This window comes from Callorhinus ursinus, unplaced genomic scaffold (assembly GCF_003265705.2).
Source record: "Callorhinus ursinus isolate GAN/ISIS: 27379988/994484 unplaced genomic scaffold, GSC_fseal_2.0 scaffold23, whole genome shotgun sequence".
Lineage (NCBI taxonomy): Eukaryota > Metazoa > Chordata > Mammalia > Carnivora > Otariidae > Callorhinus > Callorhinus ursinus.
The window spans coordinates 7,742,019-7,766,981 of NW_027397085.1; the positions used below are offsets into that span (position 1 = coordinate 7,742,019).

A 24,963-nucleotide genomic window follows, 5' to 3' on the forward strand; every position below is an offset into this window, starting at 1 on the left:
TTCCTGTATGCCTCGCGTGCACAAGACCCACGTGCATAAGACTCAGTGTGGAACTGAACAAAACACCAATCTTTTGGTTTGAACTGACTAAACTAGCCTTAGCCTAGGAACCCTCAAGTGCTCCAATCATGGACCCTAAGAAAAAAATGTGCTCAGGCTCTGCCTCTATCTGCACTCTGCCTTGAGCTCCCAGCATGGCCCCTCGAGGCATACCATGTACTTCCTCCAGGTTCTGTGAGTAATGAACTTGTCCATTTCAATTTCTCCTGTGGTCTGTTGTTGAACCATAGCTCGCCATCCACCGCTCTGTGCTCCACTTAACAAATATTAATTTAACAATGTCATGGGGCGCCTGGATGGCTCAGTCGGTAAAACATCTGACTTCTTGATTTCGGCTCAGGTCATGATCTCAGGGTTGTGAGATCAAGCCCTGAGTCAGGCTCCGTGCTGAGCATGCAGGCTGCTTGGGATTCTCTCTCTCTCTGCCCCTCCCCACTCGTGCTCTCTCTCTCTAAAAATAAAATAAAATCTTAAAAAAAAAAAAACCCACAAAGTCATAACACCTGCACATCAGTGGGTTGGATCAACCTTCTATATGCTCTCCCTATACTTCTTTACAGGCCTTATCACACATACACATTAAATCATTTTTTGGTAATAACTTATCACCCACCTCCCTGACTAGAATGTTACGCTCCCTGAGGTCAAAGACAATGTCTATCTCATAATCTTCAATACCTATAACAGTGTCTGCCACACCACAGGTGCTGGATGGATGTTTGTTAAAGAAATGAGAAACCTGTTCTCCAGTCTATCTAGGCAATAACGAACAAGCTGACGTTCTAGCTCAGGAATGCAACCCTACAGTTCAAAGAACTGAACCCTGAAACAGCAGCTCAAGAACAGATCAACTGTGGTTGGATCTAACTCTTAGAAAAAATAATTAAACTTTTTCTTCAACAGACAGACAGACGACAATGAATCCTGGAAAGCAACAAGTGCTTCTGTCTCACCTGCAGTGCAGATCAGCACCGCCAAGATCTTCGGCCAACACTTCCTCTCCAGTGGCGGCTTTCACCTACAGCAAGGAGGAAAGTCAATGGTGAGTTCTGCCCGTCAGAGAAATAAAAACGCTTACCTAACATGCCCGTCTTCTAACCTGACTATCCCTACCACTCTTTCTTCCACACAGCTAAAGATTTTTGTTTTCTTTTTTTTTTTTTTTCATTTTTTAAGTAGACCTCACACCCAGCATGGAGCCCAATGCAGGGCTCAAACTCAAGACCCCGAGATCAAGACCTGAGCTGAGATCAAGAGTCAGACACTTAACCAACTGAGACACCCAATTGTCCCAAGATTTTTTCTTATTCCACCCATCCAGCAAACCTAGAAAAAACTGTCTCTGGTCTACAGATGAAAAATCTGAACCCAGAGCCACTAAAGGAATTTCCCCACAGCCCCTGAGCAAGTAATGGAACCTGAGTTGAACTGAGGTATTTCCAGCCTGCGAGCCCGCTTTCCTTCTCCTACCTTCTGCATAGTAAAGCATTTGTCTCTGTACATGCTGTTCCCACTGCCTGGGCTCCCTGCTCTCTGTCACCCACCTGGGGAATCCCTCCTCATCCTTTAGGCCCCATCTGCTCTATGTGGTTTGCCCTGACCTGCGCAGGCCTTTTCATCATTAATGACACTCCAGAGCAATACTAGAACAACACCTGCTCATCTGTGGTCCAAGAATACTCCTTGTATACCTCCAACAGGGCACCTGCCAGACTGCACATGTCAGTGATCTGCATGTGTCTCTCTTGTCTCTATACTGGGAGTGCCTTGATGGCAGCAACTGTGATGTATTCGTCTTTTAACACTCAGTAAATTTAATGAATTAATGCCTTTTGTGGCCTATCCCAAAAAACTGCAGTAACTATCACAAACTCTTAAAAGTGCAATACCTTCAAGAGGCCAAAAAAATCTCTAAGATTACCCATCTAAGATTCAGCCAAATATGACCAAAAAGAAAGAAACCTCAAGTTAATAAATTAAGAATGACTTAACTATTGCCTGAGAAATTCTAATAAGAAAATAGAAAAATCATTTAGTGCCAAATGCCAACCTGACCCCTTAGGAATTGCTTACTGATTCCTACTTCTTTGGTTTGACTGATTTCTTTTTCTTCAAATAGGAAAAAAATAGAGCAATGAACATTTATCTAAATTGCAGCATAGAAAGAACTTATTATTCACTACATCAAAAGTTCTGTCTTAAACAAAATATTACTGCACAAAGTAATTAAAATTTTCACTTCCAATTTTTCCACCCACAGAATTAAATTCTTAGTTCTCTTCTTCCCAAAATATTTAGTGTAAAATAGCATTCAGTCCAGACAAAAACTAATTATAAGAGGTGTCTGGATATTTAAAGTTGTAAAAAGGAATAAACAACCGATATCCTCTGTATTTATTTCCAGGGATCTGACAAATACCAACTGATAAAATAAGGATTCATCATTGGTTAATATTTACTGAACACCCACAACATGGTTGATACTGTGACAGGTGCAAGGATGATAAAAATTAAAAACAGCTCATTCTACCAAATACCAAGTTCAGAAGACAGAAGAACAAAAAGCTCCTTCAAAAACCTGTCTTACTATTAGGCATTTTTCCAACCACTTTAAGCAACTGAAAGCTATAGCAACTCAACTGCACATTATACATGGAACCTTTTTTCAATTTTCAGTAAAACAAGGGTCAAAATTTAGAACCTTCAAGCAGATGAGACTGCTGCTGCTTCCTTTTTTTTTTTTAACCTGTAAATATGGTCTTTCAGTGGTAGACAACAAAGTTCAGTTCTCTAACAGCACTGTCGACTTCAGCTGCTAAATTGCTCCTTGCTGAGGTACAAGGTAAATCCACACCAACAACTGGACATTTTGCAACTGCACCCTTCAGACAAACTCGTCTCTTGGAAACAGCTAGTGTTATGTCAGTATTATGATTCTGCCTACAGTTCCAAAAAGGTGTTTTCAAATTTTAGTCCTATCTTTACTCATTCTTTAAGGAAAAACACCTACAAACTACTGAAAGTTTCTACCCTTCACTTGACAGAGATAAATTCTAAATGAATTCTCCTCTCATTTACCAATGATAAGTATCACTTATATCTAGAAATAAGTGCCAAAGAATAATTGACAACACAAGCCTTTTGAATAATGCCTTCAGACTTTGATCGCATTTCAAGTGCAGGCTCTTCAGGCTTACCTGATCTTCAATAAAATTTATTAAAAATAAACACAATCATTTGCAAAATACACATATTTCACATCAAAGCAAGAATAAGCTCTTTTTAACGTAGTCTTTTTAATAAATTCGTGTTATTATTCCAAAACCAAAGATGATTTTTTTGACAGACTTTTGAAGCAATAACCTTACGTTTTGAGATAGAATTCACATACCATAAAATTCACATTTAAAGAATACAATTCAGTGTTTTTCAGTATATTCACACAGTTGTGGAACGATCAACACCACCTAATTCCAGAAGTTTCATCATTCCCAAAAGGAAGCCCATACTCATTACAGTCATTCCCCATTCTACCTTCCTCTTGGTCCCTGGCAACCACTAATCTACTTGCTGCCTCTAGGAATTTGTTTATTCTAAATATTTCATAGAAGCAGAATTATACAGTATTTTTCCTTTTGTGACATAATGTTTTCAGGTTCCATCCATGTTGTAGCACGTGTCAGAACTTCATTCTTTTTTATGGCTGAATCATATTCCACTGGATGTATATTACAGTTTTATAGTATTGTTGACATTCTCCTTACCTAGATAATATTCTCAGATTTCACTTAAATAATGGGATATTTTGTTGTTAAGATGTAGTCATTACCTGTGTCTTCCCCTACGCTCTCTTTATCCTTTTGAAGCCTGGGCCCAGACTGTGACACACGCATAGCAGAGTGAAGGGTGCACTACTGAACATCACTGGAATGGAGCTGAGCAAAGAGATGGGAAGAGCCTGGATTACATAATCCACTCCTCAGTCCTGCAACACAGGCAACTCACCAGTGAGGGTGCACAGGGTCCCACTCTCAGAAGGGTCCTGTGCTTGGAGTTTGATGCTCAGTGGTTACCCTACTGAAATTCTAATTTTATCTTTGAATATATGTTCTGTAAATGAAGTCTGATGGGACAATGGGGCATGTGTGTCAGGGTCCAGAGCCTCAGTTCTTAGCTGGTCTGCCTCCCACCATCTTTCTGGAAAGGGTTCTTGGCTCCCTACTTCCCTGCTAACTGGTACATAGGCCCTGGGCTCTGCCCTATCTGTTCCTCCCCACTCCTGCCTAGGGACTATCACACCTGTCCCCACTGGGGGCCTGACATGGGCAAAGGGAAGGTCAGGGCTCAGGCATGCACCCCCTGGTGTCTCAGGGTGGAGCACAGCAGCACCATCACTATCATGGGCTGGCGGTGCTGAGGTGTATTCAGCAGCAGATGACGCAGTGGAGGTGGGGGCTAAAGGATTGCTTTTCGCTCCTCATCCATCCGGATACCAAGCACATCCTGGCATGGAGGCTGCATACCCCTAGAGGGTCATTATGTCCACCAGGAGTTGAAGAGTGGGCCCACTGGAAGCACAGATGCCTGAGAAGGGGAGTATTCGATGCTTGAAGGAACATGCCCTTAAATATTTAGCAAATAAAAAACACTAAGACAGTTTAAGGTACCACAGAAGGAAAAGGTTTTATATTTTAGTACCTTTAATAGTACTTGTTCCTCCTTTTTGAACAAGGGGTCTCGTATCTTCAGTTTGCACTGGGGTTTGCAATTATGTAGCTGGCCCTACCAGTGATTCATAACGATGCTAGGATTAGAAATTTAGAGCACCTCTCATAAATATTCTATTCTAACTTGGTTCCTTTTTTTTTTAACTTAACCTTTTTGAAAAGGTAATGTTTTCACAAGACTCACAAAGTCAAAGGTCTCAAAACGTTTATGTTCAGCACACACACACACAAGTCAAAGGTCTCTCTCTTGCCCTGTTTCATCTCCTCTGCATTAAAACTCTGTTTACTGTACCTTTCCCAGAGTTTCTTTATGCATACACAAGCTTACAAATGTATAATGTGCCCTGTTTTACACAAAAGTTGACATATTATGTGCAAGCACCTTGTTTATCAACTTCTAGTGACACTGAGACAAACAAGAATGCAACTGAGGTAGAAGAAAAAATAAGTAGAAGTTTATTTCATCAGCCATTCAACAAATGATGCTGGGCCAACTACATATCACATACAAAACGATGTGGGATTCCTTCTTTAAATCCTACCCAAACTGGGCACCTGGGTGGCTCAGATGGTTAAAGCGTCTGCCTTCGGCTCAGGTCATGATCCCGGGGTCCTGGGATCGAGTCCCGCATCGGGCTCCCTGCTCCTTGGGAGCCTGCTTCTCCCTCTGCCTCTGTCTCTCTCTCTCCATCTCTCATGAATAAATAAATAAAAAGTTTAAAAAATAAATAAATAAATCCTACCCAAACTAACTCAAAATGGATTACGAACCTATAAGTAAGAGCTCAAACTACAAAACTTAGAAGAAACCCAAGTATTAAATCTTCATGATCCTGCAACAGGCAAAGCCTTCACAGATATGACACCAAAAGCACAGCAAAGAGAGAAAAAAAATGCATAAACGGACCTTTATCAAAATCAAACATTTCCATGCTTCAGAGGAAGATACCACCAAGAAAGTGAAGACAATCCATAGAAAGAAAATATTTGTATCCAGAACATATAAAGAAGTCTCACAACTCAATAAAGACAAAAAGCCCAATTTAAAAAGTGGGCAAAAGGATCTGAATAGAGATCTCTTCAAAGAAGATACACAAATGACCAACCAGCACATGGAAGACGCTCAGCATCATCAGCCATTAGGGAAATGCGAGTCAAAACCTGAATGAGGTACCATCCACTAGGATGGATATCATCATACAGATGCTCAATAACAACTGTCAGCAAGGAAATAGGAAAATCAGAACCCTCACACATAGCTGGCAGGAATGTAAAATATGCTGTGGGCAGTTTGGCAGGTCCTCAAAATGTGAAACTTAGCATTGCCATGTGACCCAGCAATTGTACTCACAGGTCTATAAACCTTATAAAGGTTTATATAATATGGTTTACTATATATATATATAAACCTACATATAAGCCTTGTAAAGGTTTATATAAAAACTTGGATATGAAGGCACATAGCAGCAGTATTCGTAATATCCAAACACTGGAAACAACCCAAATGACTATGAGCTGATAAATGGATAAACAAAATGCTGCCTATCCATACAATGAAATATTATTCAGCAATAAAAAGAAATAAAGTGGTTTCTCAAAAAATTGAACACATAATTATCACATGATCCAGCAATTCTATGTTCGACCATATGCCCAAAAGAAATGAAAGCAGGGACTCAAACAGATATATCCGTATACTCATATTAACAGCAGCATCATTCATAATAGCCCCAAACTAGAAGCAACTCAAACGTCCACTGATGGATGAGTTAATAAACAAAATGTGATACGAACATGCAATGGAATATTATTCAGCCTTTAAAAGAAGTTCTGACATACGCCAACAACATGGTGAATCTTGAGGACATCATCCTAAGTGAAATATGCCAATCACAAAAGGATAGATACTGTATGATTCCACTTATACAACGCACCTACAGTAGTCAACTTCATAGAAAAAGGAGAATCATGGTAGCCAGGAGCAGTGGAGGTCAGGGAGAATAGGAAGTTAATGTTTAATGGGTACAGATTTTCAGTTGGAGCAGATGAGAAAGTCCTGGAGATGGTTGGTGGTGACAGTTGCACAATAATGTGAATATATTTAATGCCACAGAACTACGCACTTAAAAATGGTTAGAATGGGAGCGCCTGGGTGGCTCAAGCATCTGACTCTTGGTTTCGGCTCAAGTCATGATCTCAGGGTGGTGAGACCAAGCCCCACATCAGGCTCTGCACTCAGCTGGAGTCCGCTTGAGGATTCTCTCCCTCTGCCTCTCCCCCTGCTCGTGCTCTCTAAAATAAATAAATAAATCTTTGAAAAAAATGGTTAGAATGATAAATTTTATATTATGTATATTTTACTTCAATCAATCAATCAAGACTATGTTCTTACCAATGGGGGTCCTGCCAAGAAAATGGTACCCTGCTTGCGTACAATGATGTTTTCATCAGCCATTGCAGGCACATAAGCACCACCTGCCGTACAAGAGCCCATGACCACCGCAATCTGGAATCCAAGCATATAAGAAACCCATGACGTGAGGTTCAAATAGTTAGTCATAGTTTCTGGACCTATAGACCCATCAATGTCACAGTACCAGAAGATATTACTAGCTGGTCCCTATACTTCCTTTTAAAAACAGTCCTCTAGGGTGCCTGGGTGGCTCAGTCGTTAAGTGTCTGCCTTTGGCTTAGGGTCCTGGGATCGAGTCCCACATCGGGCTCCCTGCTCTGCAGGAAGCCTACTTCTCCCTCTCCCGCTACCCCTGCTTGTGTTCCCTCTCTCGCTGTCAAATAAATAAAAAAATATTAAAAAAAAAAAAAGGTCCTCTAAGTGTTTGGAATTGTTCCTTAACTACATCTATCAAAGCCTTTTGAAGGGCTTAGGTCACATTTTTACAAAATTTATGGACATTCTCCCTGTTGGAGAGAAGACTGGCCATTTAGAACATTAGCCTGATCGACTAATGGAGAAGAAACTCCACAATCCACCCACAGGTCAACAACTGCCACTTACCTCATGGGAATGCTGAAATAATTCTCCAAATGAGTGTTAATACTCTGTTATCCTGAATATGGTATGTTCTAAATATAAAACTAATGTTAGCATCGCAGTTGAAAATCGTGTTCAAAAGCAAGTCAACTGTGTGGAACCGGGGTGATGCATACGTTTAGAGTCCACAGTGCTATTTTCCCTACTTTAAAAAAAAAAAAAAAAAACTCCCGCCTAGAGATTAGTAAGACATAAAGAATAATGAATATGGGTCTGGCTGATTACCCCTAGGTAGGAATAAATAATATCAGAGTAAAACAAGAAAAACATGTAATGGACATTTTCTTAAGTTATCACACGAAGGCACTTTTTGCTACTAATTCCAATATCCCATCAGTTTCCTTAGAGTCATACAAATTCCCATTCTGAAATAAAAATGCTATACTAGTATTCATCCAAAGATGCAAGGCAGCGTGAGTTAACATTTTCCCATCTAAGTGGCCGTCACAAAAAGCATTTTTCCCTATTTCACGTGTTATTAAAAATGGCTGCAACATTTCACTGTCAACATCTTACAAAAGTGTTTATCACGTATTGTTTTTGCTTATCAATCACCCAGAAGTTTATTTTCAAAATATCTATGGCTAGAAAAACTCTTGTACAAGGGAAGGAGGACAGGAAACATTCATTGTAACAGTGTTCACAATAGTGAAGATATGCAAATAATCAAAATATCCATCAACACCGCATTTTGAATGGATAAATGAATTGTGAATAAATAAGCTCTTTAAAAATCTGAGGGAAAGAAACAAATGAAATGCTAAGACTTTATAAATCCAAGTGGAGGGTCCATGAGTGTTCCATTGTTACTGCACTATTCTCTGTACTTTCTGCATGTTTGAAATATTTTATGGGCATTTTCTTTAAGGCTTTAGGAATAAAGGACATGATTTCAACTTACCAACCTGTTCTGTGTACAAGAACAGCAGATACAGCTCAAACTAGTTCAGTACCAAAAAAAAAAAAAAAAAATTGGCAAGGAAGTAGAGAAGAGTCACAGTGAAATAAAAATCTAAAAAGGCACAAATTTCAAAAGTAAGACCTATAGAACTAAACAGGCATAGCAGGGTTCCATGACAGCGAATTGAAAGAAAAAGAAAAAAAACAGCAAATATTTAGAGACCAAGGATGGGAGGTGAGGTGAGCGGGGGACAAAGAAAGAAGAATTCCGGAATCGAAAGGCAGGAAGACAAAAATGAGGGTAATGAAGCTGAATGCCATCATGCCATCTCAGGGGGAGAAAACACCTACCAATTTAGTAGAAAAGTTTTACAAGTGAATAGCAAACAAATTATTAGTGCATCTACACCAGGGAATTTTACCATATTCCTAACGGCACTTCAGATATGTGTGTGTTTTTTTTTCCCCACAGTACTTCCAAAACCAAGGTAATCGACAATCCATTTCTCTCACATGAACTGAGTGGCCCCCGATGACTCCGGACTCTTGTGATTCACGTCCTGTATAATCCCATCCCCTTATTGTGTGGTGGATCTGGTAACATGCTTCTAACACCAAGTGTCACTCTTGTGATCCAGTTCTGAGAGACCATGTCTTCCCCTCCCCCCACCCCCGCCAGCCCCCTCTCTTGCCCATTTGCTTGTTCACTCTGATGCAGCCAGCTAACATGTGGAGACTTCCTCTCTACAGCTGCCCACTTGGGAAGGAACCTAGAGATGCTTCCTGCCAACAGCTCCCAAGGAAGTAAGTGAGGCCTGCAGAGAACTGAATCATGCCACGACCACATGAGCAAGCTGGGGCAGATCCTTTCCAGTCCAGCCTAGAGAGGACTGTAGCCACCTGACCTCAGCACTGGGGGATCCAGCTCAGCTGGATCTGAGTCCTGACCCACAGACACTGCGGGGTAATAAATGGTGCTTTAAACTACCAAGTTTGGGGTTAATTTCTTCTGCAGCTAATAACTAATACAGAGATCAAAAACCATCTACCTTAAGTAACTGCAATGGAGGCACATCTGAAGCCTTGGGACAACCTATGTTTTGGAGTACTCTGTTGTTGCTGGTCTGCAACCTATCTGTCTATAAACCATTCTTCTATTCCAGAGGTGGGAGATAGACCATAAAGAGAATTCTGTACCATCCCAGACAGTAATGAAAAACCAAAAGACACGGGTAAACCTTGAAACCATCATGCTAAATGAAAGAAACCACTTATTATATGATCCCTTTCAAATGAAATGTGTCATAGGCAAATCCATAGAGATAGAAAGTAGATGAGTGGTGCCAGGGGCTGGAGAGATTGGATAGAAACGGAGAGTAAATGTCAATGGATATGGCATTTCCTTTTGGAGCGATGAAAATGGTCTAAGACTGACTAAACTCTGAACATCCTAAAAACCACTGAACTGTACATATCAAATGGGTACACTGTATGGTATGTGAATTGTATCTTAATAAGGCTGTTATAAAATTTAAGAAACAAGAGCTGGAATTATTAAGTATATAAGATTCAAACTTCTCAGCTTTTCATCAAGAAGAAACAGGCTATTCTAGTCACAAGTACCTCACAGACACTAAACAATATCTCTAAAGCAAATTCTGATAATAGAATAGAAATAGAATAGAAAAATGAAATAAAATAGAAAACGAATAGAAAAATGAAATAAAAGAACAGAGATTAGTGGAGTCACTACTGTCACAAAATCTCTTCTCATCATTTACTTTTTTTTCATTATTATGTTAATCACCATACATTACATCATTAGTTTCTGATGTAGTGCTCCATGATTCATTGTTTGTGTATAACACCCAGTGCTCCATGCAGTACGTGGCCTCTTTAATACCCATCACCGGGCTAACCCATCCCTCCACCCCCTCCCCTCTAGAACCCTCAGTTTGTTTCTCAGAGTCCACAGTCTTTCATGGTTCGTTTCCCCCTCTGATTTTCCCCCTTCATTCGTCTCTTCCTGCTATCTTCTTCTTCTTTTTTAACATATAATTTATTATTTGTTTCAGAGGTACAGGTCTGTGATTCATGAGTCTTACACAATTCACAGCGCTCACCATAGCACATACCCTCCCCAATGTCTATCACCCAGCCACCCCATCCCTCCCATCCCCCACCACTCCAGCAACCCTCAGTTTGTTTCATCATTTACTTCTAAGCCATGCATTCACTCACAAAACAAGGTGAATATGCACCAACAAGAGCCCTGCCACTGTGTCTGCTCCTTCTTATCACAAAGCACAGGAACCCCTGGGCCGAACACCTCCAACGACCTTCCATGTCTCCAAGCATTCGTCTATGGTACAACAAAGATCTTACATTGGGCCAAGCTAGACAAGTGATATGGAACCCCAGAGAGAAAATTCTGCTTTCTCTACTAAGAGGACACTAAAAGGACATAAGTAAGATGCAGGAGCATGAACTGTTCTGCACGCACTCAGGGTACAGATTTGGCCTGCACTGAGGCCCAACAAGGGCACCAAATCAGGGGAGACGGGACAGTGACTCTCATCGGCATCAGAACGAAGAACTCCCAAGAACTCCACTGAGAGGCTAGAGTCCACCCAGTCATCCATGAGGAGGGCTTCCTGTGACACCGACAAACCAAGAGATCCCACTTACAGGGTTGATAAGGGAAACAAAGGCAAGAGAAACGTAGCTTAAATTAAATCTCCTTACAGCTTGCAGCCCACTGAGAGATACGTGAGACATGCAGAGTGTGACCTTCCTCTAGGAACTCGTGGCCGCCTCAGTGCCTTAATGTTTGTGTTTATTAAAGACTACAAGGAACCTTATCTTAGTAGCAGCTAGCCCTCAAGGTGCTGAAAGCCTTGCTTCCCAATTCCTTAGAGACTCACACTATCCTTAAACCCTACTAATTAAAAAGTATATAATCAGTCAGTCCTCCCAATCCCAGTGCAGCTCTTTTTGCCCACGGGTCCTGTCCCGTGCTTTCATAAAACCACCTTTTTAATGAAACAAGACAAAGCCAGAGAGGGAGACAAACCATAAGAGACTCTTAATCTCAGGAAACAAACTGAGGGTTGCTGGAGTGGTGGGTGGTGGGAGGGATGGGGTGGCTGGGTGATAGACAGTGGGGAGGGTATGTGCTATGGTGAGCGCTGTGAATTGTGCAAGACAAATGAATAACCCTGACCCTTAAAAAAAAAAAAAACATTAAATAAAAAAAAAAAAAAAAGAAGAAGAAGAAGATAGCAGGAAGGGAAAAATGAAGGGGGTGGAAATCAGAGGGGGAGACGAACCATGAGAGACTGTGGACTCTTGAGCAACAAACTGAGGGTTCTAGAGGGGAGAGGGGTGGGGGGATGGGTTAGCCTGGTGATGGGTATTAAAGAGGGCACGTTCTGCATGGAGCACTGGGTGTTAAGCACAAACAATGAATCATGGAACACTACATCCAAAACTAATGATGTAATGTATGGTGATTAACAGAACATAAAATAAAATTAATAAAAAAATAAAAATAAAAATAATTTAAAAAATTTTTAAAAATCACCTTTTTATACCAAAAAGTCTCCAGAATTCTTTCTTGGCTGACGAACCCAAAAACTTCCAAATTCCATCAGGGTGAGGAGGTCCATGGTGATTCAAGACTTAAATCATAACCAAAAAAGCAGCAAGACGGCAAAGAATAATGTGTAACTGACCATTACACTGCTTGCCATCACTGCCACAGAAGGCACAAGCAGAAATTTTGAGTAAAAGAAAATGAGATGCTACAAAACAGAGTTAAGAGTCTGTGAAAACTTTAGACAAAATTTCATTACCCTCTAGGTCCTGCCTGAACAGAGACTGGCTCTCATTGCACCAAAACCAAATTACGTATTGTAGGTCAGCAGCCTGCCCTACAGAAAGGGTCTCTGAGAGAGAGTCAAGAGGTTTTAAAGCTAATTCTGAAAAGCTGTGTGAACTCTTGACCTCCATCCTTCCACTGAAAAATTGCACTAGACTATCCAATTCAAAGGCACACTGTGATAAAGGTAATATAACTTGGAGGGTGGGCAAAGTTTCAGTTGCTTGATGGAAAAGCCATTAAAAATATAGTATGTTTTGGGGCACCTAGGTGGCTCAGTGGGTTAAGTGTCTGCCTTTCAACTAAGGTCAGGATAATGGGGTCCTGGGATCGAGCCCCATACCAGGCTCCCTGCTCAGCAGAGAGTCTGCTTCTCCCTCTCCCTCTGCCCCCCACCCCTTGCTCTCTCTCACTTGCTTGCCCTGTCTCAAGTAAATAAATAAAATCTTTTTAAAAAATTTATATAGCATGGGCGCCTGAGTGGCTCAGTCGGTTAAGCATCTGCCTCCAGCTCACGTCATGATCTCAGGGTCCTGGGATGGAGCCCCACACCCGGCAGGGAGCCTGCTTCTCCCTCTCCCCTGCACTCCCCTTGCTTGTGCTCTGTCAAAAAAATAAATAAAATCTTTAAAAAAAAATTTGTATAGTATGTTTTTAGGGGCACCTGGGTGGCTCAGTTGGTTAAGCATCGACTCTTGATTTCACCTCAGGTCATGATCTCAGAGTCGTGAGATGGAGCCCCGCACTGGGCTTGGCACTTAGTGGGGAGTCTGATTGAGTCCCTTTCTCTCTCTTCCCCTCTGCCCCTCCCCCCACTCGCTCACCCTCTCTCTCTAAAATAAATAAATAAATCTTAAAAAAAAGTAGGGGGCGCCTGGGTGGCTCAGCTGGTTGAGCGTCTTACCTTTGGCTCTGATCATAATCCCAGGGTCCTGAGATTGAGCCCCACATCAGGCGCTGTGCTCAATGGGGAGTCTGCTTCTCCCTCTCCCTCTTCCCCTCCCCCACTCCTGCTCTCTCTAATAAATAAAATCTTTTTTTAAAAAAAGTAAATGTGGAAAGCAAATATTGTCTGTATCACTGTTTCCTTCCTCTACCTATAGAGCCTCCATTAAAAAATAAAAGCCACAAAATACACACATCAATTCAATAGCTGTCCAAAATTTAAGAACATTATCAATTATACTGACTCATCACACCACTGATTCTGGAGTACTCATGCTTATCTGTGCTAAATAGGCTGAAATGTGCAGAGAAAACAAAACATTCACCTTACCCAGAATGCCCTGTTTCTTCCTCAATCTTTTTATCAGCCTCAAAGCCATCAGAGTGTTTTCATCTCCCCCAGGCCTTATCTGACTTCATAGACAGGTTGAAGTGTATTTAAAAATAATGAGCAGCTCTTTCTGCCCACGGGTCCTGTCCCCATGCTTTAATAAAACCACTCTTTTTGCACACAAACACACCAAAAAAAATAGGGGTGCCTGGGTGGCACAGTCAGTTGAGCATCCAACTCGCGATCTCAGCTTAGGTATAATCTCAGGGTGGTGAGATTGAGCCCCATTTCGAGCTCCATACTCAGCAGAGTCTGCTTGAGTTTCTCTCTCTCTCTCTCTCCCTCTGCCCCTTGCCCCTGCACGCTCACTCTAAAATAATTAAGTCTTCAAAAAAAAAAAAAGTGATATGCAGTACCTGTCCTAACTAAGCCCCTCAAAACAATTCACATGATCTGAAGCAAAGAAAATAAATTTCAAAAATAATGAGCTAAACCAAGAGGGGGGGAGTGAGGGGAGAGAAGGAAAGAAGAAAGCAAGGACACCTGAAATAATTTTAAGTACCTCACCAAAAAGAAGAACAGGCAGAGATGCAAAGAAAACTCAAAGGAGAGGCCCAAGGCGCTGAACCTCCACACAGCTGGATGAATAATGCCTATTTCAGAGGAAATGCACTGTTAGTCACAGCGGAAACACTCTTCCTGGTGCACTAAAGGATTACCGTCAAACAGGACAAGAGGTGATGCAGCAGAGCAAAGATCCATCTAGACCAGGCCACCACTAATTTTATTTTTATAATTTTATTATGTTATGTTAATCACCATACATTACATCATTAGTTTTTGATGTAGTGTTCCATGATTCATTGTTTGTGCATAACACCCAGTGCTCCACGCAGAATGTGCCCTCTTTAATCCCCATCACCAGGCTAACCCATCCCCCTACCCCCCTACCCTCAGTTTGTTTCTCAGAGTCCACAGTCTCTCATGGTTCGTCTCCCCCTCTGGCTTCCCCACCTTCATTTTTCCCTCCTGCTATCTTCTTCTTTTTTCTTTTTTTTAACGTATAATGTATTATTTGTTTCAGAGGTACAGATCTGTGATTCAACAGTCTTGCACACTTCACAGGGCTCACCATAGCACATACCCTCCCCAATGTCTATCACCCAGCCACCCCTCCCTCCCACCCCCCACCATTCCAGCAACCCTCAGTTTGTTTCCTGAGATTAAGAATTCCTCATATCAGTGAGGTTATATGATATATGTCTTTCTCTGATTGACTTATTTCGCTCAGCATAATACCCTCCAGTTCCATCCACATCGTTGCAAATGGCAAGATTTCATTCCTTTTGATGGCTGCATAATATTCCTGTGTGTGTGTGTATACACACCACATCTTCTTTATCCATTCATCTGTCGATGGACATCCTGGCTCTTTCCATAGTTTGGCTATTGTGGACATTGCTGCTATAAACATCGGGGTGCATGTACCCCTTTGGATCACTACATTTGTATCTTTGGGGCATTTACCCATTAGTGCAATTGCTGGGCCATAGGGTAGCTCTATTTTCAACTGTTTGAGGAACCCCCATACCGTTTTCCAGAGTGGCTGCACCAGCTTGCATTCCCACCAACAGTGTAGGAGGGTTCGCCTTTCTCCGCATCCCCGCCAACATCTGTCGTTTCCTGACTTGTTAATTTTAGCCATTCTGACTGGTGTGAGGTGGTATCTCATTGAGGTTTTTTTTTTTTCTTTTTCTTTTTTTTTTTTTAATCTCATTGAGGTTTTGATCTGGATTTCCCTGGTCAGGCCACCACTAATTTTAAAAATTAATGGTGATGGGAGACCTAAAGAAGACAAAGGTCCCACCTCTGAAGAGAATTAGAAGTCTCCCATTTCAAAAACCAGCAACATGGAGCCAGAATCCAGAAAATAAAAGAAGCGTGTTCCCAAGATCATCAAGACATCAGGCATGGATTTGCAGAAAGCCCAAGAAAGGTATCCTCAGGACATGAAACTAAGCAAGACCACTGGACACCAGTATGCCTAGTCTTTAAAAGTCATAAACAAAACACAGGTCCTAAAGCACACCAGAAAGGAAGGAAAGATAAAACAGAAGAGAGTACAGAGGCAGGTACCTCATGTAACTGTCTTTTCTCCTTGAGAGCAAAAACAAAATTTTAAACCTTCTAGGTCTGTAGGAAGCTGTCCACATTTTTACCACTGCAAAGATATAGGAAACAACAGAGATATGACTGTCAAGAGACATGTATCTTAGAAAAAAGTGGATAAGTGGATTTACAGTGTGCAAGGTTAGTAACATTAACTAAAGAACAACCTTAGGGAAGAAAGCAGGAACTGAAGGAGTAAGGAAGCTAGTGCTCCCTATCAAAATGTACACATAACGGGCCTCCCTCTTTTGTCTGGGCTGTCGACATGCCATCGGGACTGAGGAAGACCCAGAGACTTCGGGGACATGTGAGCTGTGGGCCACAGCTACACTGGCAAACATTCAGGAGGCCGGGGTCATGCTGGTGGCACGTGTCACCACAGGAACAACTGAGACACATATCACCCAGGTTACTCCAGAGCAGTTGGTATGAGACATTACCACTTAAAGAGGAACCAGAGCTTCTGCCCAACTGTCAACCTTGATAAGCTGTGGGCCTTTATCAGTGAGCAGACACAGGGAAATGCCGCCAAATACAAGAATGGAGCTGCTCCTATCACTGATGTGGTGCGATCAGGCTACTGCAGAGTTTTAGGAAAAGCATTTCTTCCAGACAGTCATCATGAAGGCCAAATTCTTCAGTAGAAGAGCTGAGGAGAAGATTAAGGGTGTGTGTCCTAGTAGCTTGAAGCCAAATGGAGGGCGGGTCATTAAATGCTAACAAGTGCTTTTCCAAAACAAACAAACAAAAAAACAAAAAAACCCAAAATGCACACATAACAGAGTTACAAGTGATTGCTTTATAATAATAAAGTATATAAACAAAAACTTAAAAAATGAAAATAAAGTATAAAAACTTGTTTTCATCAGTCCATCTAAGCCAAAGTTTTAAGTAAATAATAAAGCATACATTAAAATTTAAGAACCAGTACTCAGTATGTCAGATATCACTTAAATAGTTACAAAGAATTTCACTTTTTTAATAAATATTGAGGTAAGTACCTTCTCAGGGAAATGTATGAGGATATAAACATTAATCTGATACTGTCTCTAATCTCAAGTGGCTTAAAGTCTAGTGAGGGAAATTAGTCAGGATATACCTAGATAAAAGGAATAAACACCATTACTAAGGTATAGCTTAAAAATTATGGGAATTGGGGGGCCTGGGTGGCTCAGTCGTTAAGTGTCTGCCTTCGGCTCAGGTCATGATCCCAAAGTCCTGGGATCGAGCCCCGCATCGGGCTCCTGGCTCAGCGGGAAGCCTGCTTCTCCCTCTCCCACTCCCCCTGCTTGTGTTCCCTCTCTCTGTGTCTCTCTCTGTCAAATAAATAAATAAAATCTTTAAAAAATAATAAAAAAAATTATGGAAGTCGGGAGGAAAAGGTTACTTCCAGGAAGGGATTCTGGGAAGTCTTCCTAGGAAAGATGACCAATTTGAGCCTGTAAGTACTAATGGGAAATCCACGCAGACGGCAGAACACCCAAGGGTAAGCAGAGGTGCAGCGGGAGGTCAGGAAAGATCATGGATATGAAAGGTATGTTATGAGCGTTTATGAAACCATTAAAGACAAGTTCCTGGGTGGGGTTGGGAGGATTACATGGAGGGAGTGGGGGAACAAGGAAAACCCAGAGGCAAGAAGCCTAAAGAGGATTTCAGGGAAGGGAACAAATGATAAGACCAAGGGGTCGTAGAGAGTGAGAATCTGGTCTCTCAGAGGCTAGCGGGACCTCCGAGTGCAGGGGGTTTAATGGAGAGTGAGCAGTCGGGAACGGAGGTCCTGAGCCAGTTCTTAAGGAGTCTGATCAGGGGAAGGAGAGAAGCTTCAGGGAACAGGAGAAGCTAGAAAAGGTCCTTTTCTTTTGCCATTGCTTTTGGTGCTTTTTCTTTTTCCTTTAAAAACAGAAGTCAACATGGTTATTGGCTGTGAGAAAAAAAAAAAGTAGATGAGAAAATATTACAGTAAGAGACAGAAAAGGGATAGATGATGAGGCACAAAGGAGGGGTTGGCGTGAGGATTATAAACGGCAAGTTTAGCTTTGGAGAGGAAGAGGGACAGTTGTTCTGGGATAAAAGAAGGCGAAGTCGCAGTGTGTTTCGTACAACAGTGCTCACAAACAGCCTGATTTCTTCAGTGAAGTATGAAGCAACAGCTTCAGTGCAGATGTGGGGTTTAGAGTTCACTTACTGGGGAAAAGATCAGAATAGGCCCTGTGGAGACTGGTACACAATAGCAGTTAGAAATTTTTCTCCAATTCCAAGAGATTCATAAGAATAGAGGAAGGTTAACCTTTCCCCTAAACTTCCTACTGGAGTGAAATGGAAAACAGATATGCTAAAAGAAGTGGCTAAGTTAAAGAAATATTGATGTTAAAACTTTTAAGAAACAAAAATAAAATAAGAAAAGGGAAAGCATTCAAATGCCCTTCAGACATTTTAGATTTTTTTTTTTAATCACAGGCAGGTACTTATTCAAAAATATGGACACTTTTAATTTTAAAAAGACCTGTTTTTTAAAGCACTTTAAGCTTTAGGTTCCACCGGAGCAGAGACCCTACCTCGTTTTATTTACCAATACAGTGCTTGGTTTACAGTAGGTCCTCCATAAATATTTGTTACATGTTGATTGTTAAAAGCTACACGAACAGAAAGAAAGGGCAAAGAATAAGCATGCAAGGGGTGCCTGGGTGGCTCAGTCGTTAAGCGTCTGCCTTCAGCTCAGGTCATGATCCCAGGGTCCTGGGATCTAGCCCCACATCGGGCTCCCTGCTCGGTGGGAAGCCTGTTTCTCCCTCTCCCACTCCCCCTGCTTGTGTTCCCTCTCTCGCTGTGTCTCTCTCTGTCAAATAAATAAATAAAATCTTTAAAAAATAAAAAATAAATAAAGTTTAACAACAACAGGGGTGCCTGGGTGGCTCAGTCGTTAAGCATCTGCCTTCGGCTCAGGTCATGATCCCAGGGTCCTGGGATCGAGCCCCGCCATCAGGCTCCCCACTCAGTGGGAAGCCTGCTTCTTCCTCTCCTACTCCCCCTGCTTGTGTTCCCTCTCTCGCTGTGTCTCTATCAAATAAATAAAAAAATCTTAAAAAAAAAAAAGTTTAACAACAACAACAAAATAAGCATGCAAGGTGACAGGTCTATAGTGGGTTGAATGAAGGCCCCCCCCAAAATATGCCCACACCTGAATCCCTAGAACCTTTGATTATGACATTATTTGGAAAAAAAGTCTCTGCAGATGTAATGAAAGTAAGGATCTTCAGATAAGATCATTCTGGATTATATGGGCAGGCCCGAAATCCAATGACAAGTGTCCTTGTGAGAGAGAGAAGAAAAGACACAGACACACAGGGGAGAAGGCTGACAAGGCAGAGATCAGAGTCACAGAACCACAAACCAAATGAGCACCTGGAGCCATGAGAAGCTTGCAGAGGCAAGGAACAGAGTCTGCCTTAAAGCCTTTTGAGAGAGCCTGGCGCAGTTGCTACCTCGATTTCAGACTTCTAGCCTCCAGAACTTGAGAGAATAAATTTCTGTTATTTTTAGCCCTCCAGTTTGTGGTAATTTGTTACAGTAGCCCTAGGAAACTAATACAACTAATACAAGGTTAGTACAACTATACAAATTATAATACCAGATTAAATGGGCTGGCTTCCCCTATAAAACAAAAGATCATAGAGTGCCGGGCTAGCTCAGTTGGTTAACCTTAACCTTCGGCTCAGGTTATGATTCTGGAGTCCGACGACTGAGTCCCGCATCAGGCTCCCTCTTCAGCAGGGAGTCTGCTTCTCCCTCCGACCCTCCCCCCTCTCATGTGCTCTCTCTCTCTCAAATAAATAAAATCTTTAAAAAAAAAGATCATAGTAAGAATTAGGTAATAGAAGGACTCTGTGTGCAAAAGTGAGCAAAGCTGAAGTTTCTATTTAGATAAATAAAGCACAGATGGGCAAAGTCACTACATAACAATAAGATACAAAATAAATAATAACAACTATATTGATAGAAAATAAAGATAAGATACAATAATTGCAAGTGAAGGCTAATTCATTAGACTATTACCAAAAACACTACAAACTTAAGAAATCCAGTAACAAAACATAAACAAAGGAGAAGCATTAGTATTATGAAATATTTCAAACATGCCAAAAAAAGATTACAGAATAACAAAATAAATATCCTTTAACCTAACATCCAATCTTACATTTGGCCAAATTCACTTCAGCTTTTTTTTTTTTTTTTTTTTTAAAGATTTTATTTATTTGTCAGAGAGACAGAGAGAGCACAAGCAGGGGGAACGGCAGACAGAGGGAGAAGCAGGCTCCCCACCGAGCAAGGAGCCCAATGTGGGACTTGATCCAAGGACCCTGGGATCATGACTGAGCGAGCTGAAGGCAGCCGCTCAACCGACTGAGCCACCCAGGCGTCCCCACTTCAGTTTTTCTTTTTTTAAAGAAATAAAATATTTCAGGTATAGGTGAAGCCTTCTGCCTGACCCCTTCCTCCTGCCTCCCACCTCATAGGTAACCACTGTTCTAAAGCTGAGTGTATTATTCCCATGTACATGTTTAAGACCTAAGTAACAGACTGTTTCATGTATTTAACATTTACAAACAAAGCAAGTGACTATGCATTTATTCTACTATTTTTACTCAACTTATTTCCTGAGACTTAACTTACGTTGATGCATGCAATTCTAGTTCATTCATCTGAACAGCTAAAAATCATATTACTCATCTCCCAGTAATGGTCACTTAGGTTGTTTGTTAACTTTTGCTATGTTGATGCTACAACAATCTTCCTCGCACCTGTCTCCTCATCTAGACACCAAAGTGCCTCAGAACATAGTCCTAAAAACGCAATTACTCAGTGCCCTTTCTTTTCAAAAACTCTTTTCCTTTGGTGAACAGCCTTTATGACAGTATAAAACTATGCCGATAATTAAGAGAATAATCTGAATGGAGATAACCTTAAGGCACTTTCTGTGGGGAAAAACCTAAATTCTGTATTAAGTTGCGTTTTAAGTCATCTCAGAATACCTAGTTGGCAATGGCATTTGGAGCAAAAAGGAGTACATTTCATTAATGAGAAATTACCTGTGCAATATTTTGAGAAGACATAATTGCCTGGTTATAGAATATACGGCCAAAGTGATCTCGATCTGGAAATATGTCTGCTTGTCGAGGTAAGTTTGCCCCTCCTGAATCAACTGAAGACAAGGGAAATAAGAGAAGTAAGTACATTTGAATGAACAAAATACCCTGCACACAGAGAGACTTGTATCAATGACAACAACAGTTCTTAATCACATTCACAAAAAACTTGCCCTACCGTTCTCAACTATTCTACAGCATCTTTCTCCAGTCCCCCAACACAGCCAAAAAAATTCACTGTTTTCCTCAAATCCATTAGGATCTCCTCCCTGTGCAAAATTCCACTTGAAACGTTTAGGACATTCTCTCCTTTGAGGACAAGCTAAAGCCCCAGAAACACTGTAAATTCTTAACCAGTTCAGCTAAAAAAAAAAAAAAAAAAAAAAGTGTCTTTCCCTCTTTTAAACCAATACAAAACCATCTAGAGAATTCATGTGACAATTCATCACAGACTGCTTGGGGGACTGTTTTTACTGCAGAGCGGAGTGGGGGCTGAGAATGTCCACTGAATTTGGAACAGAGTTTGATGACTTCAGATTGTGTGATTCCTGGTGTGTTTCCTAGCCATTCTATGTCTCGCTCTCTGCACCTATGAAATGAAGGGGACAACAGTAGCTCTCCTAAGGAGCTGTTCCTGGGATGACATGAAATAAGGTATACAAGGTAGGTAAGGTATTAGTTCAGCACAGTGTGAGTGCATATAGCAGTGTTACACTAGGTTCCTTCATTGTTCTTTAATACATGACATCCTGTCTCTAATTCATTCAAGCTTGCCCAAGACAGGGACAACATAATACTCTTCACTCCAACCCCTATGGTGTTTGGCATAGCACCTGGAAGCATTTAGGCCTCATTTGCTGTTTTCTACATATGCAAAAAAAGTTCATACTGTGAGTCAAACAGGTAAGTTCACTTTTGCAGGAAAAAAAAAATCTCTACATTAGTACCTGTTCAAATACCCACATAAATAAACAATATACATATGCTGGCACTTCACCAAATTAAACCAAAATCCAGGCAGTGCCAATTTTAAACTGCCTTGCTTTCATGTTTCTTTTAAAATATCCTTAGATTTAAACGTATTTTAATTTCAAATATAAATTTACTTTAAGAATTCAATTTCTTAAAATTGCATTTGCTGAAATTATTCACAAGCATTTAACAAAGTACCTAGCACTCAAGAGATCCATAAATATCAGCTATTATTTTTTCATAGTTTGAACAATGATCATTAAGGTTAAGACAAGAAGAAAATACACAGAAGGAAAAAATCCACACACATGTAGAGGAAAAAAACTGGCATACATGAAAATACTGTCAGAGGTTATTCCTCAGTGATGTTATTATAGGTAGTTCTTATTTACTTTTTCTTCCAGAGTTTTTAGCAAAGAACACGCATTTATTTTGTAATTATAGGAAAAACCAACAGTTTTTAAAAATACCCATTGATAATGTCATATATAGCCTTCTAAACAGTACTGTATTTTACCAGCTAAAAATAGTTCATTTTATGACTCTTGTGACTTGCCCAAGTAGATGCAGGGGAGTCTGTTTTGCATTGCAATTTCTTGCGCCCGTAAGTGTTTCCTCACAGTCACTGGGTAGTAGGAACCTCCTTTGATGGTGGCATCATTGGCAACAATAATGCATTCCACTCTGAAAGGGAGAAATTTCATTACAAAGAGAATTTGAGAGACTTCTTCAAAGTTAAAAGGCCAATTACATCTCATTACAAGACACTCCAAAGCAACCTTCGACTTCTAGTACATTTCACCACTGACAGTCATTAGCAGACAATCTCATGATACAAAAACAAGCTTTAATCACAGTTCACATACTTATATAATGATCACTATGAACAACTTTACAAACTCATTCTTAATTTTTAGTCATCAGTCCTGTGGGCACCTGAGTGGCTCAGTTGGTTAAGCATCTCTCTCTGTCAAAAAATAAATTAAAAAATCTTTAAAAAAAAACCCTCACTTATATTCCTTATAATTCTAAAAAGTAAGTCACTGAGTCCCTGTTGAAAATAAAGTAGGGAAGAGCCCTGGAACAGTGGCCTCAGGTAGTGCTGTGCTGCTCACATTAAGGGATGTGACCAGCAGTGCTCACAAGATAAAAGGGCTCGTCTCCTTAGAGCATCAATCTTACTGCTAGAAAGCACTTTTCCATATTACAGTTAGCATTTTAAAGTGGGATGCCAATTCTTCATGACTTTAGTAAATAAACCAGACTTCAAAGGGAATTTCAGCTTCTGGCAGGATGGTGGGGCTATGATCTCACACCCCCAGAGTCTATTCATCCTCCCCTGCCCTGGGGGTGCTGCCCTAGAAAAGCTGAAGAAGCTCCAATACAGGAAAGGGGCTATGGAGTCAGACAAGCTATGGTGAAATTCTGGCTCTGCCACTTGCTAGACCTTCCACAAGAGACAGAGCCACCTGCCTTTTAAAAGGTCAGAGACATGGGCACCTGGGTGGCTCGTCGTTAAGCGTCTGCCTTCGGCTCAGGTCATGATCCCAGAGTCCTGGGATCGAGTCCCACATCGGGGACCCTGCTCAAGCCTGCTTCTCCCTCTCCCCCTCCCCCTGCTTGTGTTCCTGCTCTCGCTGTGTCTCTCTGTCAAATAAATAAATAAAATCTTAAAAAACAATTAAAAAATTTTTTTAAATAAATAAATAAAGGTCAGAGACATGATACAGAATGAAAAATAAAATTAGTCCACAAAAAGACTGCATTGTACATCTACTGGTTCTGCCTACCCAGAATCTATTATTTTGGCAATGGAATTCAACTTTCTTTCAGAAAATGCCTCTTACTAATCCATGTGGTTTAAGTGGGACTGACCCCCCAAACCTATCTTCAAAGGTGTACACAGGAAGCAGGACTTTCTACCTGGAGTCCATACCGCGGCTCAGTAATGGGCTTGGACCCCAAGCCTAACACCCCATAGGAGCTCCATGCCCTCTCTAGGTGTACTATTCTGCCCACATCCCCATGTGTCCACCAACTAGGAAGCTTTCAGAACCCAGTCCTCTTGGGTTTTATGTAGGCTTCACTGCACAGCCACGACTAACGAATTCACGGGCTGATTCACCCGCCAGCCCCTCTCCCCTCCCCAAAGGTGGGGACTGGGAAAGTCGGCAGGATAGAAAAGTTCCAACCCTCTAATAACATGGTCGGTTCTCCTGACAACCAGCCCCTGGCCTTGGTTGGGGACCAAAAGCCACCTTCGTTGATATAACAAAAGACACCATGACCATGCTCAACACTTCCAAGGGTTTGGGGAGCTGTGAGCCAGAAACTGTAGACCAAGACCAAAAATCTATGAGAAATAAATTTTGGTCATCTGAATGGCCAAATATAACTATCTTACAAATCACAGTGTTATAGTAATACAATATATATTTATTATGTATTATTAGTTACTAAGACAAGGTAAAATATATAATTAAAAAAAAGTAATTGTGATGGTCCTATGTTAAGATACAATGGTCAAGGGATGGTAAAAATAACAGTAACAGCCCATCCTAACATGGCACTTACAATGCACTAGGTGTCGTTATAAGGCTTTAGATAATGAGGTATCCCATTTTACAGATGGGAAAACAGGCACAGTAAAGTTAAGTAACGAGCCCAAGAATACCAACCAACAAGTGGTAAAGCCAACATTTGAGTCTAGGCAGCCTGGCTCTTGAGTGCATGCTCCTAAACACTGCACCGGGGGAGGTTATGATTGGAGACCTGAAAGATGA

The 24,963-nt window shown here is 41.1% G+C and overlaps 1 protein-coding gene across 5 annotated transcripts in view; it reads right to left on the reverse strand.

Moving 5' to 3' along the window:
* Window positions 1–24,963, reverse strand: part of MCCC2 (methylcrotonyl-CoA carboxylase subunit 2) — a 78,979-nt gene that overhangs the window by 36,976 nt on the left and 17,040 nt on the right. For 4 of the 5 annotated variants that reach the window (XM_073905367.1, XM_025892868.2, XM_025892870.2 and 1 more), the window contains 4 exons: window positions 22,737–22,864; window positions 21,152–21,264; window positions 7,180–7,293; window positions 1,014–1,078 (listed from right to left, as the gene is read on the reverse strand). In XM_073905367.1, the coding sequence (XP_073761468.1) occupies window positions 1,014–1,078; window positions 7,180–7,293; window positions 21,152–21,264; window positions 22,737–22,864 (420 nt within the window). The remainder of the gene's footprint in view (window positions 1–1,013; window positions 1,079–7,179; window positions 7,294–21,151; window positions 21,265–22,736; window positions 22,865–24,963) is intronic. The other variant, XM_025892869.2, reaches the window with a different exon arrangement.